The 13,725-nt window shown below is 42.1% G+C and overlaps 3 protein-coding genes across 5 annotated transcripts; 2 read left to right on the forward strand and 1 right to left on the reverse strand.

Annotated features, from left to right (window-relative positions):
- The first annotated feature begins 1,476 nt into the window (after window positions 1-1,476).
- On the forward strand, window positions 1,477-5,630 carry LOC136515077 (carbon catabolite repressor protein 4 homolog 4-like). Of its 3 annotated transcripts, none has more exons than XM_066508760.1 (10): window positions 1,477-1,586; window positions 1,673-1,758; window positions 1,873-1,922; window positions 2,009-2,058; window positions 2,585-2,654; window positions 3,468-3,589; window positions 3,895-4,004; window positions 4,325-4,475; window positions 4,615-4,762; window positions 5,154-5,630. In XM_066508760.1, exons 1-10 carry the CDS (start codon window positions 1,480-1,482, stop codon window positions 5,442-5,444), a joined length of 1,185 nt encoding a protein of 394 aa, XP_066364857.1. In that variant the 5' UTR covers window positions 1,477-1,479; the 3' UTR covers window positions 5,445-5,630. The 3 variants fall into 3 exon arrangements, with proteins under 3 accessions (XP_066364857.1, XP_066364859.1, XP_066364858.1); XM_066508762.1 differs by having other exon boundaries at window positions 3,468-3,567; window positions 3,900-4,004; XM_066508761.1 differs by having other exon boundaries at window positions 2,585-2,653; window positions 3,900-4,004.
- Window positions 5,631-6,338: 708 nt separating this feature from the next.
- On the reverse strand, window positions 6,339-10,058 carry LOC136516755 (probable folate-biopterin transporter 7). The gene is made up of 3 exons (XM_066510237.1): window positions 9,926-10,058; window positions 9,466-9,811; window positions 6,339-7,822 (listed from the first exon to the last, which is right to left on the reverse strand). The coding sequence occupies exons 2-3, from the start codon at window positions 9,740-9,742 to the stop codon at window positions 6,774-6,776; spliced, it is 1,326 nt and encodes a 441-aa protein (XP_066366334.1). The 5' UTR covers window positions 9,743-9,811; window positions 9,926-10,058; the 3' UTR covers window positions 6,339-6,773.
- Window positions 10,059-11,110: 1,052 nt separating this feature from the next.
- Window positions 11,111-13,293, forward strand: LOC136518388 (sm-like protein LSM5). Its single transcript, XM_066512038.1, has 4 exons — window positions 11,111-11,312; window positions 11,458-11,581; window positions 12,784-12,856; window positions 12,952-13,293. The coding sequence occupies exons 1-4, from the start codon at window positions 11,276-11,278 to the stop codon at window positions 12,982-12,984; spliced, it is 267 nt and encodes an 88-aa protein (XP_066368135.1). The 5' UTR covers window positions 11,111-11,275; the 3' UTR covers window positions 12,985-13,293.
- The last annotated feature ends 432 nt before the right edge of the window (window positions 13,294-13,725 follow it).

Consider the following 13,725-nt stretch of genomic DNA (forward strand, 5'->3'; position numbering starts at 1 on the left):
ACTTAGGCAAGCCTTAGTGACGAGCTAAACCATGGGATAAATCATTGTCACCTTGTGCTTGCTTTACATTCTTATGATTCATATTGTTGTTGAGGTGATTTCTAGGGTTTGAGGTCGATCTACTTGTGTGTGGTGTTCCTACCACTTCTTGCTGTTGATCTGTGTTTAATATACCTGCAGGGACCTCAGTAACCTCTTGGATCCAAGTTTTCTTTTACAGATTTTAAATTACATCACAAAGTTGTCTACAGGTGTGGCAGTGCCGCTGTTCTGGCTCGGCAGTGCCGCAGGTTGAATTTGATAAAAGTTCAAGTTTTGTTTTAACAAGCCTATTCACCCCCCTGTAGGCTAACTAGAGATTCTACATTATGTCTCCACCTCGCCTCCGCTGAGCTCCGCCACTCCACCTTTGCCCTAGCTTGCCAACCCTGTCACTAGTGGAGCTCGCCAACTCCACCCCGCTGCGCCGCTCACTCGCAAACCGAGATCTGCCAGCCCCGCTATGCCGCCCGCCTCATTCGCCTACCTCACAACGTTGCTTGCTCTACCTGCAAAGCTCCATCAACTACACTCCGCTGCTGCCCCCGTTGCTCATCAGTCATGCTTCTCCGTCAACTCAACTGCCTAATAGCTGCCCCCACATCGCTACCTATTCCACGACTCGTTGCCAACCCCGATGCTCAGTAGCTTTGCCCTACCGCTTGCTCCACCCGTCAAGCTCGCTCTGCTAGCCTCACAACCTCCTCCGGAATGCTGGCTTTACAATCTCAAGATGGTTGTAGCCTGTGGGACAGAGGATATATCTTAGGAAGAAGGCATAGGGACAACGGATGACAGGTGGGGCCAGTGGTTATCATGTGGGGCTGCTAATTGTTGATACTAATTGTGTGAAAAAGCTATCCCGTTGTCTAAAGACTCAGGGCTTGCTTGACTACACCTCAATCCACTCCAATTCACGTGTCTTAGAGTGATTTGATGTAGAAAAATAACTATTTTTCATTCCTAGATTGGGATGTATAGTATTAGTAGGTAGTATATTCTCGGTCACAAAAACAAGATGAGTTCTGAACAAAAACCAAACACACCATGGATCTTCAATTTTAAGAGATTCATGCACGCCCTCTGTGTTCAATGCATTTCCAATTTTGCATCCTTATTCCTTATGTGGCTTTTGGATATTGGGATATAGGGGGTGGGATAGGAAAAGTGAAATGAATGAATGACTAGGATTAAAGTCCTTTTTGGCACGGCTTATCCAAAACGGCTTCTTCGGTGAAGCCAAAGCCGGTGAAGCCAGAAAAACTAGCTTTTTCCGGCTTTTAGTTCATTTTAACCCCGGCTTACAAAACGGCTTCACGCTACAGTATCTCGATTTACGCAAAATAGATGAAGTCGAAACCGGCATAAGCCGTGCCAAAGAGGCGCTAAATAAGTCCTTATCTCTATCCCAATCCCGGTCTCCATCCAAACGTTACATTAATGCCGAGTGACTGTGCACATAACCTACCTCTCCTCCTCATCCGCCGCTGCTCGAGATCCGCGGCCAGCCCATCTCCTGCCGGTGACCGGCGGCTCTCCTTTCTCCCGTGAGGCCATTCCCACCCCTAACCCTGCCCCTTCTTTCCTCTCTTGCCCTCTTAGTTCTAACGTTTCAGCGGATCCGCAAAATTAGGGTTTGCAAGCGGCGGATGAGCACGCTGGCGCAGCCCAGGTTCGCCCCTCTCCCTACGGAGCAAATTGAATCCCAAACAGATGCCGGTCAGTCATCGTCAGCCCTGAAATCTTAAAGATGTAATCAGTATCACTGAGACTTGCAACTGTGGAATTCCTGTGCGATCGATGCTAATATTCATTTCGGGTTTTGGCTTCCAGTGGATGCAGGGTACCAGTTCCGGCTGGTCTCTTACAACATCTTGGCCCAGGTGTGTCTGTTTTTGCTTAAGCTTTCTGGCATAGGTGGATGATGGTGGGTTGCCAACCGTGCCTAATAGTCTGCTCTGTGTCGCAGGTTTATGTTAAGAGTACGTTTTTTCCTCATTCTTCATCTGCGTGCCTCAAGTAAGCCCTTGATTGACCACTTGTTTGTGCTATTTATTGGATTTTCCTTACAGTCATGGTACTTATGGTTCTAATGCTGTATAGTCATGGTGTCTGAAAGGAAGAAATCGTTGGCATTTCCTTATCTAACTATTTCCATGTGGCTTACTTGAACTAGGCTTCATAAGTCGAACAAAGTGATATTGAAATATGCAAATTTGGTTCCATGAAGGGTTACCCAGCAGATCTTAATCAAACTGGACGACGTGTTTGCTAAGCAATACAGCATTTAGACTTTGCTCATAAACATATATATACTCCCTCTGTTCCAGATTGTAAGTTGTTCTGGCTTTTCTAGGTACATATCTTTTGCTATGTACCTAGATATATGCTATGTCTAGATGCATTGTAAAATCTATGTGTCTAAGAAAGCCAAAATGACTTACAATTTGGAATGGAGGGAGTACTATTATACTATTTAATTGTCACAACATATATTGACAACATGACCCCTAACTTATGTTCCTCTTTCATGTTTGCAAAATAGGTGGAAATCTCGATCGAAAGCTATTCTTACAGAACTGAAGAGCTTTGATGCTGACCTCATGTGCATACAGGTTGTCTTTCATATGTGAAGTTTTAGCATATAATAACACCCTTTATGTATGTCATCATTGTGTGGTCATACAATGTTCTGCAGTGTTTACTGTTACTTTGGTTACTTTGCAGAATATGTTGGCTTTTCAGTTCAAATTTTATTCTTATTATCTAGGGTTTTGTAGCACCCCAAAATTTTGCCAATGAATATGAAGAAATCCAACAGATTGTGCTGTCGTGGCATTGTTGGCCAAGTATAGAGGAAGTCACATCCTACCTTGTGTGTGCCATCTTGTCCAAAAAAAAAAGGAGAATCTGCTTCTTTTCTTCCTGTCCTCTGAGTCCTCTCTATATTCCTGGCTTTCCTGTCTTTGTCGTCTGTCCACAGCTGCTCCTTCTGTTCCTTGGCACCCAGGACCAGTAGCAAACTTCATTTGCTTATGATACGATACGATACCTGTGTTTATTCTGAGAATGAGGCAAGGGGTTGCAAGATGGAGCAGTAATGGTGTTTATTTCTTTTTCTTATGAAACAATTCCACCCTCTCACTAGATGGCGTCAATGACATGGCCCAGTAGGGTTTGTAATGTAATGTTAGGCTAGTATGTCTTAATTTTACTTTCCTCTCAGAAACTGAATTTGGGTTTTGCCCAACTAGATTCCAGCTATCACATGTGGTTCAAAATTATCCTTGTCCTATTTGTTCACAAATAAGTTTTTTGGGATGCTGGCATTCCTACTATCAATGGTCAGTCTCTTTTGTGTGGAATGATTCTCTTCTGGTTCATACTTGTAAGCAATATATAATTCATGTGACTTGCGCAATGTGCAGGAGTTGGATGAGTATGATACCTTCTACAAGAAAAATATGGAAAACTCTGGATATTCAAGTATTTACATTCAGCGATCTGGAGACAAAAGAGATGGCTGTGGTATATTCTATAAACTTAAAAGGTATTAATATTTTTCCTTAAACATGTCACAACAGCTACTGATCCGAGGGAAAAAAAGTAACATTTAACCTCACCCATCAAAATATGTGTTCTCTGGCATCCAATTTACTATGGACGATTTCATGGAAACTGATCACTAATAGCTACACCTTCAGTTTGGGAATAATTTCTTCTAAATAAATGATCAGTGATCTAGAAAGTCGAACATGGAACATGTTGGGTCTTCTGGGACTTAACGTCTTTATGTGCATTGCAAAAAGTATTTTAACCTCATCACTTTTCTTTGACTCTCTCTTACCTTTGCAGTGCAGAACTCGTGCAGAAAGAAGGAATACATTACAATGATTTAGTGGAAAAATATGTTCCTAGTGATCATGTAAATAGTGCCCTGGAAAATAATTCTTCAACAGAAGAAGGTAATTGGACTTGTATCCTACTATAATAATCTCACGTGAATCACAGTAGGGTGCTCCGCCATGAGTCTGTAAAGTTGTAATCTGGGCTAATAATGCTACTTACAAGTTACAAGCTATATATTAGAACAGGCTGTTTTTTTGTTTTGTTCTTAACGCTTAATAAATCTGTCATTGGAGATGCATTATATATCAGTGTCTAATGAGTTAACAGACTCCTCTAACCTCAGACTGTAGCTATTTCCTGTACTTTGGATTTATCTCTTGCCTGGTCTGATGCTTGACGTTAATACTCCATGATGTTTTTCTCTCTCTTTTTCCAGACAAGAATGCAAAAACAGATAATAGCAAGCGTGGAGATCCAAATGATCCACGCGTAAGATTGAAGCGTGACTGTGTTGGTCTAATCGCAGCTTTCAAGCTTAGTGATCCTTGTGATCACATTTTAATTGTGGCAAACACACATATTTATTGGCAAGTGAAACAGAAAATTTTACTCTCTTTGGAATATGCTTTCACAAACTGGATATTTTTGTTGTGTTTGGTCTTAGCTATATTGGTTGACAGCTGTCCAGCAAATGTATAAATTTCTGGTTGATGCATATTTCTGTAGGGACCCAGAATGGATCGATGTAAAGTTAGCTCAGGCAAAATACCTTCTTTCGAGAGTATCTCAGTTTGAGCAACTCATCTCAAATAAATATAATTGTAAACCTTCAGTGATCATTGCTGGTGACTTCAATTCGACCCCTGGTGACAAGGTATGCCTTGCATTTATTTCATTGCTTCCTGAAGCTGATTGATTTGAAAAACGTCATGTCGTGCTTTTGCTATTATTTCTATCTAGTGTAATACAAAGTATAATTAGAACATCATAGATGTGATTCTGAGAGGTCCTTTTTTATATAAAAAAATACCATTACGTTTCTTGGACATGTATGGACCACATGGGACGCAAAAATATCTTATAATGAATGGACTTATGGACATAGTTGTAGATCCATGCTATATCGGACGATATTAGAAAGGGAACTTTGTGCACAGCAACTCACATATTGGTTTCATGATATAACATAATCTGTTAACCAGTGTTGATTTTGGGTTCAATACAACTTTGTCCCACCCCATCTGATTAAATACTACAATTTTCAGGTATACAATTGCCTTGTATCTGCCAACCTAGAATCTACAGATGAAGCTCCAATCAAGTTATGCAGCCTTTATGCTGCAAATGGAGGGGAGCCAGAGTACACAAATTACACTCCTGGTTTTACTGGAACACTGGACTACATATTCTTGTCGGATGGTAGTTCAATAAAACCTACTAGCCTACTTTGTTTGCCGCGAGGGGATTCTGAGGATGTGAAAGGAGGCTTGCCCAACTTTCAACATCCTAGCGATCATCTACCAATTGGTGCTGATTTTCTTGTAGTTAACAGCTAGTGCAGCTGTTGATTGCATTTTCAACAGAAATAGTAAATGCCATTAATACTCATTTGTGCTGTTAGTTCAAGTTTCAGAGTTTAAATGTAATATCGCAAGGAACAGGCGTTTCTTTTCTTGTAAAGCCAATAGCAATGAACAATGCGAATTTTATTCATCAATATTAATATGATAGTTTGTATGTCATTGCAGATTTTGTTCTTCCTTAATTTTTAAAATGATTCGTCTTCCTTCCATTTTCTCGTACTGAGTATAGAGGGATTGGCAGAGCTCGGCGTGCAGCAAAAGTTCAGTTAGGTAGGTATATTATGTCATCTGCGGTTCTAAGTTTTAGGGTTGAACGCAGTCCAACTTGTTTAACTGAATAAGTTCAACACTAGGAAATGAACCTCGTGGATCCCTGGATTTGAAGAACGTGTATTCAATATTTTTATAAATGTGCTGATGCTGTTGTCTCAGATTTTGAAGAACGTGTATACAATATTTTATATAAGATAAAGAAAATTGACTGCTTCAACCTACTATGTGACATCTATAATTGATTGATACACTTGTAACCATTAGTTAGCAAAAATAATGGAGATTCAATACCCCCGGGCCTGCCCCTGGTATTATGCTAGGTGAGCTTTAAAAAGAACATATGTGCTGACCATTCTTTTTTCAAAATATAAAAAAGTCAGCATAAATCGAATGATATTTTACAATGGCTACAGAAATAACGCAGCAAGCTGATAAGATCATTGCAGTCGAATCTGGCCTCTTTTTTTTCCTTCGCATATCTACCTTACGCCCTACGATCTCCATTATCTTACGATGTGTAAAACCCACCTCTGTGATGTTAATTTCTTCAGGCTACATTCTAGACATAACAATGGTTCGATATCCATCATCAAACAGTTTGCCACGTTTGCCACTATAATGTGTAGTACAATTTTTTTTTTGACACGATGTGTAGTACAATTTCTTTGTGGAAGAGAGGTACAAGCATGGGCAATGAGGCAACATAAGCAAATTAAACTGTCCATATAAAACACATGTAACAGGCAAAACATTACATAAAACGACGTAACTAGCTAGTTACATAAAGTAATACTAAATTTGTAGAAGAATGGTAGTGGCACGCATGTATATGTACATATATATGCTCGTTGTTTGACGATAGTTCTTGAGAAGCCTTAGAGGTGTTAACACTGGGACAAATCTAATCTTCTCCTATTTTGTTTCTCCATGCTATGATCACATAATGAAACTGAAATGAGACCAAAAGGTTGAGGGTAAAGCCCAACAATGAACGATACATCATCTCCATCCAAATAATATATATGTATTCTACTCTTCTTTCTTCTCCTTTTCTCTTCTCTCTTTGATCAAAGACGAGCAACATAGTGGCAGCATTGTGCACGCAGCCTCAATCAACAGGCAAGCTGGCAGTGCTGAGAAATCATCTCCAGATACTCCCATTAAGGCAGCAAGAGCAACTCCAAGATAGCCACTGACGATAGTGGCAAGGGCAAGTGCGGACATGACAAAGGCCATTACGGATCCCTCGCAACCAGCAGGGCAAAGTTTTGCAATATGAACACTGAAGGGCAGCACCTTGAAAAACATAAGACCCTCGAGCAACCCGGAGAAGACAATTGTGTATATGGAGTCTGGTATTCCAACCTTTCTGTATATTCCCTGAACGAATAACACATCTGACAACATTATGACTGCTGTGACAAACTGCAGAACTGATAGGACCTTCCGGGCGGACATTGTTTTGAAGTACTTGTTGTATGACATGCTCCAAGCCAAGAGAGCTACTTGCCCAAACACCTTTGATAAGCCGATAACTGATGAGTCTAGTCTTAACACTTCAGTCTGATAGAAGAACATGGTCCCAAGTAGAAAAGGTATGACGGCGTAAGACACTGTAAACCATATGATTGACCAAAACATTTCAGGCATAGATAGGGCACATGACAGCTCTTTGACTTGCTTACGGATGCTGGTGAGTGCTGATAGATTGGTAGCAGTAGCTGCCTTTGGGAGTTTGAGAGAGCTCTCAGGTATAGCCACGGTTGTGAAGAACTGGAGCAGGAGAAGGATTGCGAAAAACAGAAACATGATTTTGGGAGAAAAATAGCTGAGAGCAATGCCTCCAAGGAGGTTTCCTAAAGCACCAGCAGAGGAGCCGAACATCCAAGCAAACGATTGAAGCTGACCCGATCCCGAGGAAGATGTCACTATCTTCCCAGCCTCCGCCACAATGGCATCATTGGCAACCTCACATATGGAAGCACCAAAGTTGCTCAAGAGGAGAAAAATGGTAAGAACCTGAAGAGAGATATCTTGCCAAAGTGCAATTGCCAGCCATGAAATTGCCTGCAAGAGAGCTGGAACCACAACAATCAAAAGGCAAGTTAGCATGGTAAATGCAAAAGTTCAGTAAGAAAGAGTAGATGCTGCAAGTACAATGCTGACGTGATTTCTATGCCTATCCATTCATCAAGGATTTATAAATACATGCTAAAAGTAGCGCCTAAAATGGCTTGGTGTGGAACCTAGGTCCCCCTGGGTTCACTTAACTTTGTGTTTTGGGAACTTCTCAGGCCATATTTTCTGTGAAGGCCCTGTTTAGTTTCTAAAATTTTTTGCCTCCTACAGTAAAAGAGCATGTTTGGACACATGTATGGAGTACTAAATGTAGACGAAAAAAAAACTAATTGCACAGTTCTCGGCAAAATCGCGAGACGAATCTTTTAAGCCTAATTAGTCCATGAAAAGCCTTAAGTGCTACAGTAACCCGCATGTGCTAATGACCGATTAATTAGTATTATTAGATTCGTCTCGTAGTTTCCTGATGGGTTCTGTAATTTGTTTTTTTATTAGTATCCAAAAACCCCTCCCGACATCCTTCCGACACATCCGATGTGACACCCAAAAATTTTCACCTCCCCAACTAAACACACCCTAACTGATGTGATTGACTGGGTACTTCTCAGGCCATATTTTCTGTTAACTGATGTGATTGACAGATTGAGCAAAGTATTTATCGTTGCCACAACAAGGTAGCTAACTATTAAATACTTCAAAATAATTGAAATACAAAGATTCAAGTGATGCTAGCCAATTGTTTGGATGGTGTTTATAAATTGAGGTGCATAGTAAAACATATTTTCTCTGCAGCCACAGTTTGAATCATGGGACATTTGAATGAATTGGTTCACCATCCTTGAATTTCATCAAGGCACTTGTGTTGGGCAAGAAAGAATATTTTAAAGTGGACAGCTAGGGCCACATCAAGAGTTGACAGCGCATTCATGCGTGGCCTAGTTGGATTGGGAGCTTTCTAGCTTGGTGATTTGTGAATGTGTAAACATCAACAAGACAGCAAATTTGGTGGAGGACCGTATAAAAGTTGTTGCCTTGAAAGGCGAGTGGGGGAGGCAAAAAAAGACAAAGACGAATGGTAATTAGAAGAAGAAAAGAAAAGGTTAAAGAGAACAGACGGGACCGGTGAGGAAGGCCAAGAGGACAGGTGGTGCGTGAGCATATTCTTTGCGGTGCTGTCGTTTGCCATTGGACACACATTTACCGACAACACGGGAGAAAAGAATGTGAAAGATCCACGGGTGTTTATTCTGTCACTGCGAAGACAACGCGAAAGCAGAGAAATGCTACGCATATTCATAGGCTATTAGGCTTCAATGATAACTACTCCGTTCATGTTTAAGAGCTAGATTTAGGATATACATATATTGAATAGCACATGCAGGTTTTAACAGGTACATTAAAGTAAAGAGATATATTTATGCTTTCGGATAACAAAAATGAGTAAAATTCCATCCTGGTGGTATACAATTCCCAAAATCAAGTAATAAACAAGATTCGGGAGCAATGTGTTAGATTAAGTCCTGGAAAGGTACGATGAGAATAACGACGACGTGAATTGGTAATGGCAGATGTGGGTTCGGGATCTAGGCAGGAAATACTCAATACAACAGGATAGTAAAAGAGAATGGCCAAGAGGGCGTACCGCCGATGGCGACGTAGGGCAGGCGGCGATGGCCGCGTATGGGGACGGCATCGGAGAGGAGGCCAAGGAGCGGCTTGGCGACCATGGGCAGGTTGGCGGAGGCCTGGAGGATCTGCAGCGAGGAGGCGGCGACGCCCATGCCGTCCTTGAGGAAGAAATTGACGCCCAGCCACGGGAAGAGGCGGAAGCCCTGCACCCAGAACCCCACCCCGATCACCAGCCGCCGCCTCGCCGCCGCCGCGGCACCCTCCAGCTCCTGCTTCTCCTCCTTCTCCATGACTAGGCCTCCTCCTCCTCCTCCCGTCGTCCGGGTTCAAATCCAAATCTTGATCCCGTCACTTCGGCTCTGCTCCTCCCGATCCAAGAGAACAGACTGTGAGCTGGCTCCTAGTGGGTTCTCGCACCCACGCGTACGAGTACACGTAGAAAGGACACACTCCTAGATTTGATTTTATTTTACCGGAATTGATTATTGGTGCAGCGGATCCACGCTGCGAAGAGGAGGTGACCACGCGTCGGGAGGTCGAGGAAGGTGGAGCGCGCGGCCTAACCGACGCCTCGGGTGGGCTTGATGTGAGCTGAATGTATGGGCGGCTAGGCGAGCATGTGCATGTTGGGTTTTCACCGGGCCCGCCGACCATGTGGGCCACCATTAACAATCCATTGCTTGCCGCCTTCGTCACTTCTTTCTCTGAAGAAAAAAAAAGAAATTCCCTGTCACTGTCAGGCAGTGATGCAGCTAGAAAGCTACTCTCTCCCTTCCAAACAAAATCTAATTCAAAATTAGTATTAAGTCAAATGATTCAAAATTTGACTTTCATATAAATGTACTAATATTTGTCATACTAAATAAAAATATTCGCATTCGGCATGAAAATAATTTTGATTGCGTATTTATTTTTAGAGTCATAAATGTGACAATATTTTTTTTTATAAATTTTATTAAATTGAAGATAGACTTTGACCAGGTTCAGAATTACATAGGATGAAGCTAGTACTACATTTGTTTCATATATTTATAGATTTATGTATAATTTGTTTACTATATGGTAATAGTTCGATATATGTGTCATCGTACTTTTCTTTCGGAACGGCCAACTCAATGGTACTGCTATCTATATGGTATAGATATGGCTACGAAGTTGTACTTATGCATGTGTATAGATTTTTTTCTAGATGTGAACAATCTTCTTAATGAATGTTAATACTTAGGCCTTGTTTGGATGTAGTCAGATTGACATCGATCAACATGTGTTGAAGTGGAACTTTTAAACTAAATTTTACCTCAATCCACTCCAACATATGTGTATTGAGGTAAATCCGACAACATCGGATAGATCCATCGTCATCCAATTCCATGACTAATAACTAAGCTTCGACTTAAAAAAAAAACTAAGCTCCGACCGAGGATGTAGTTTGGGCTTGTGATTAGAAGGGCTAGATTATCGTCGATGGCACCAGTCCAAGCCCATCTTGGAACGTAGGCTTTGGGTTTCGGGCTTTCTTCTTATGGCAGGTGGGTTGGACCGGCCCAATCAGTACACCGATGCTTCTCAGCCCAGCTCAGATCCGGGAGGACAGTGGTGATATGCGCCGTGGATTTTGCAATCGGACGGCTAACCGCACGGCTCCGCTGTGCCCCGCCTTCTCGTCACAAATCGACGAAAGGACCCATCCAACCCAACTCAGAAGCAAAACCCCAATCTCTGCGCCGCCGCCGACGCCCTCCTCCGCCGTTGCAGTCGCGGCCTCATCGTCGCCTACCGATCCCCACCGCCCCCACTGCCACCGACCCACCAGAGGTGTCGCCATGTCTCAGAATAACCCCTCCCAGCTCCTCCCCTCAGGTGCGCGACGGACCCAAGAATATATCACTTTACGTTTAGCTGTGCTCGCGATTCGGTTGTCTCTGCATTCTATATTTTGGGGGTTCGAGTTCTTGAATCGGCTGTTTCCTTTTGCATGGCGTGCGCGGATTGGTGCGGTGACCAGAGCTGATCGACCGGTGCATCGGGTCCAAGATCTGGGTGATCATGAAGGGGGACAAGGAGCTCGTTGGCACCCTCTGCGGCTTTGATGTCTACGTCAATATGGTGCTGGAGGACGTCATCGAGTAGTATGTCGAAGATCACCCCCAAACCCCTAAACCCTAGTCTATGTTCTTCTACGTTGTTTCGTATCTTGATGGTTACCCTTGTTTGGTTAGATGTTTCTTCAGTGTACTAGCTCAGACCACTTTCTTACCCCAGTTGTTGCTAATTTTAGTGCAAAAATGTTGCTCATACTCATGGCATCATGTTGGTGGGGCTTGGATAATTTCTTAGATACAACTAACCTAGTGAATTGCGGACGAGATCTTTGTTATAGAGGGTACTTCAGACCAATTCCTCTGTCAGCAGGCTTGGATATTACATAACTTTTAATGGAAAAAAAAAGATAGTTTGTGCTCGTTACATGAAAGCAGTGGAGCTTGAATAGTGTCTAAGGGATAGTTAATCTAACTGGTATTGCTTCATAACTTTGTAAGGGAGCTCGACCCTACTGCTCAGTTATTAATTACTTGATGAGAAAAAACACCATAGCATTCAGAACATTGTCCTTTAGAAAGCTCCACCAGTAAGAATGGTCCAATCTTATTAGTGAAAGACAACAGAGATGCAGCCAAGTTATCTAGTGATCGCATTCATATCTACTTGCAAAACATGATTCGTTTTGGAGGTTTGATAAACTCCTGGTTCTAAGAGACTCAGAACTCCAGAATTACAGAAGCTATCTCCTTAACTTTTAAATCAAACTCCTACCTTGCAGCAAAAGACGGTAGTTCATTTTCTTTGCCATTCTGTATATAAGCTGCAATAAGCCAACACTTCTTTAGAAGAGGATCCATTTTAAAGCTGTACTAGATGGTGAACTGTCCGGTTTCCCCGAGCCCATGCCTTGTAACTTACAGTAAATTTTTCTGTATATTTTGAAAGCGCAGCAGGAGTTTCGGTGAATCAAAACGTTGATATCAATTGTTCTCCGACGAACCTGAAGTTACAACACTTAGCTATAATAGAAACAAATGTTTCAAGTTAACTTAGATCTAGTTTCTTCACCAGTTCACCTGCTCTATTAGTGATTCTCTATTTTAAAGGCGTTGCCTAGATGTCCGGGTGGACCCAACTCGCCTTAGGGGTCTAGTTACATCTTGTCAGGCGACAAGGCATACCTAGCTTGCCTTGGGTCGCCTTGCCTTTGAAACCAAGATTTTTAGTGTTCAATTACTTTTCTGAATTTTAGTCCATAATCTCACCAGCCTCATGTCTTATCCTGCAGTGAATACACTGCTGAAGGGCGCCGCATTACAAAGCTCGACCAGATCCTCCTGAACGGCAACAACATAGCCATTGTAAGGATCATGATCAGATAATGCTCATTTTTAGTGCTTTCGTTATTGTCTAATGCTGATTGCCATGTCTAACACACTCACTTGTCCTGTCACAGTTAGTTCCTGGTGGTTCACCACCCGATGTGTAATGAGCTTTTGCTTCCCAGAGTAACCATTCGAGGTGAAAGCATCCCCGTGAACTTTGCACCTTGTTTTGGGTAATCATTGGATGTTTCCTCATCTTGGATGTGTTTCTCCTGTTCGTGATTATACCGAAGTTTATTGTTGACTCTGTGTCAGCATCGAAGCTCTCTTATGTATTGAACTTACTGACCTGAAGTAGTGTGCCTGCATAGCTGTGGTTATATGATTGGCTATGCTAATTCTGTGTATCTCTGCTCATCATCATTGTACTGCAATGTTAATTCCAGGTAATGGATTATGAAGTAACCTGATAACTGGAAGTGCATGGGTTGTATTTGGCGTTTGCTTGGCAGTATTACTGATTTAAGAAATCCCATTTCTATTTCACCTGCCGTCCAAAACCAGTCTAGGGCAATCTAGTGATCGGAGAAGTTTCGGTTAGTTAAATCAGATTCTTAGTATGTTTTAATGCATATTTATTCTAGATAATTATCCGAAAAGTTTTTTCTACAATTTTTCTATAAAGTCTAATGGATCTCCCTGAACTGTTGTGAGAAGTCTGATATACCTCCGTATTGGCTGATGTGGCACCACGTAGGACGCTCACATGACACGTTCGCTAAAACCACTCAGGAAGTTAGCTAGTGTTTGGATGGAGGGTTGGCATGGGTTGGGGTCGGGTTGAACCCACAGATTTCGAAGTGTTTGGTTGGGAGCTAAGTTGGGTTGGGTTGAACCTGATAGGG

The sequence above is a fragment of the Miscanthus floridulus genome, chromosome 17, assembly GCF_019320115.1.
Source record: "Miscanthus floridulus cultivar M001 chromosome 17, ASM1932011v1, whole genome shotgun sequence".
Taxonomy (NCBI): domain Eukaryota; kingdom Viridiplantae; phylum Streptophyta; class Magnoliopsida; order Poales; family Poaceae; genus Miscanthus; species Miscanthus floridulus.

Excerpts from the sequence above, each read along its gene's own strand:
- LOC136515077 (XM_066508760.1), top strand. The coding sequence starts at position 1,480 with ATGCCGAGTGACTGTGCACATAACCTACCTCTCCTCCTCATCCGCCGC. Across the intron at positions 4,005-4,324 it reads TAATTCTTCAACAGAAGAAG|ACAAGAATGCAAAAACAGAT; the intron begins GTAATTGGACTT and ends CTCTTTTTCCAG. Across the intron at positions 4,476-4,614 it reads GCAAACACACATATTTATTG|GGACCCAGAATGGATCGATG; the intron begins GCAAGTGAAACA and ends ATATTTCTGTAG.
- LOC136516755 (XM_066510237.1), bottom strand. The coding sequence starts at position 9,742 with ATGGAGAAGGAGGAGAAGCAGGAGCTGGAGGGTGCCGCGGCGGCGGCG. Across the intron at positions 7,823-9,465 it reads GCCCTACGTCGCCATCGGCG|CTCTCTTGCAGGCAATTTCA; the intron begins GTACGCCCTCTT and ends TTGTGGTTCCAG.
- LOC136518388 (XM_066512038.1), top strand. The coding sequence starts at position 11,276 with ATGTCTCAGAATAACCCCTCCCAGCTCCTCCCCTCAG. Across the intron at positions 11,313-11,457 it reads CTCCCAGCTCCTCCCCTCAG|AGCTGATCGACCGGTGCATC; the intron begins GTGCGCGACGGA and ends TGCGGTGACCAG. Across the intron at positions 11,582-12,783 it reads CTGGAGGACGTCATCGAGTA|TGAATACACTGCTGAAGGGC; the intron begins GTATGTCGAAGA and ends CTTATCCTGCAG.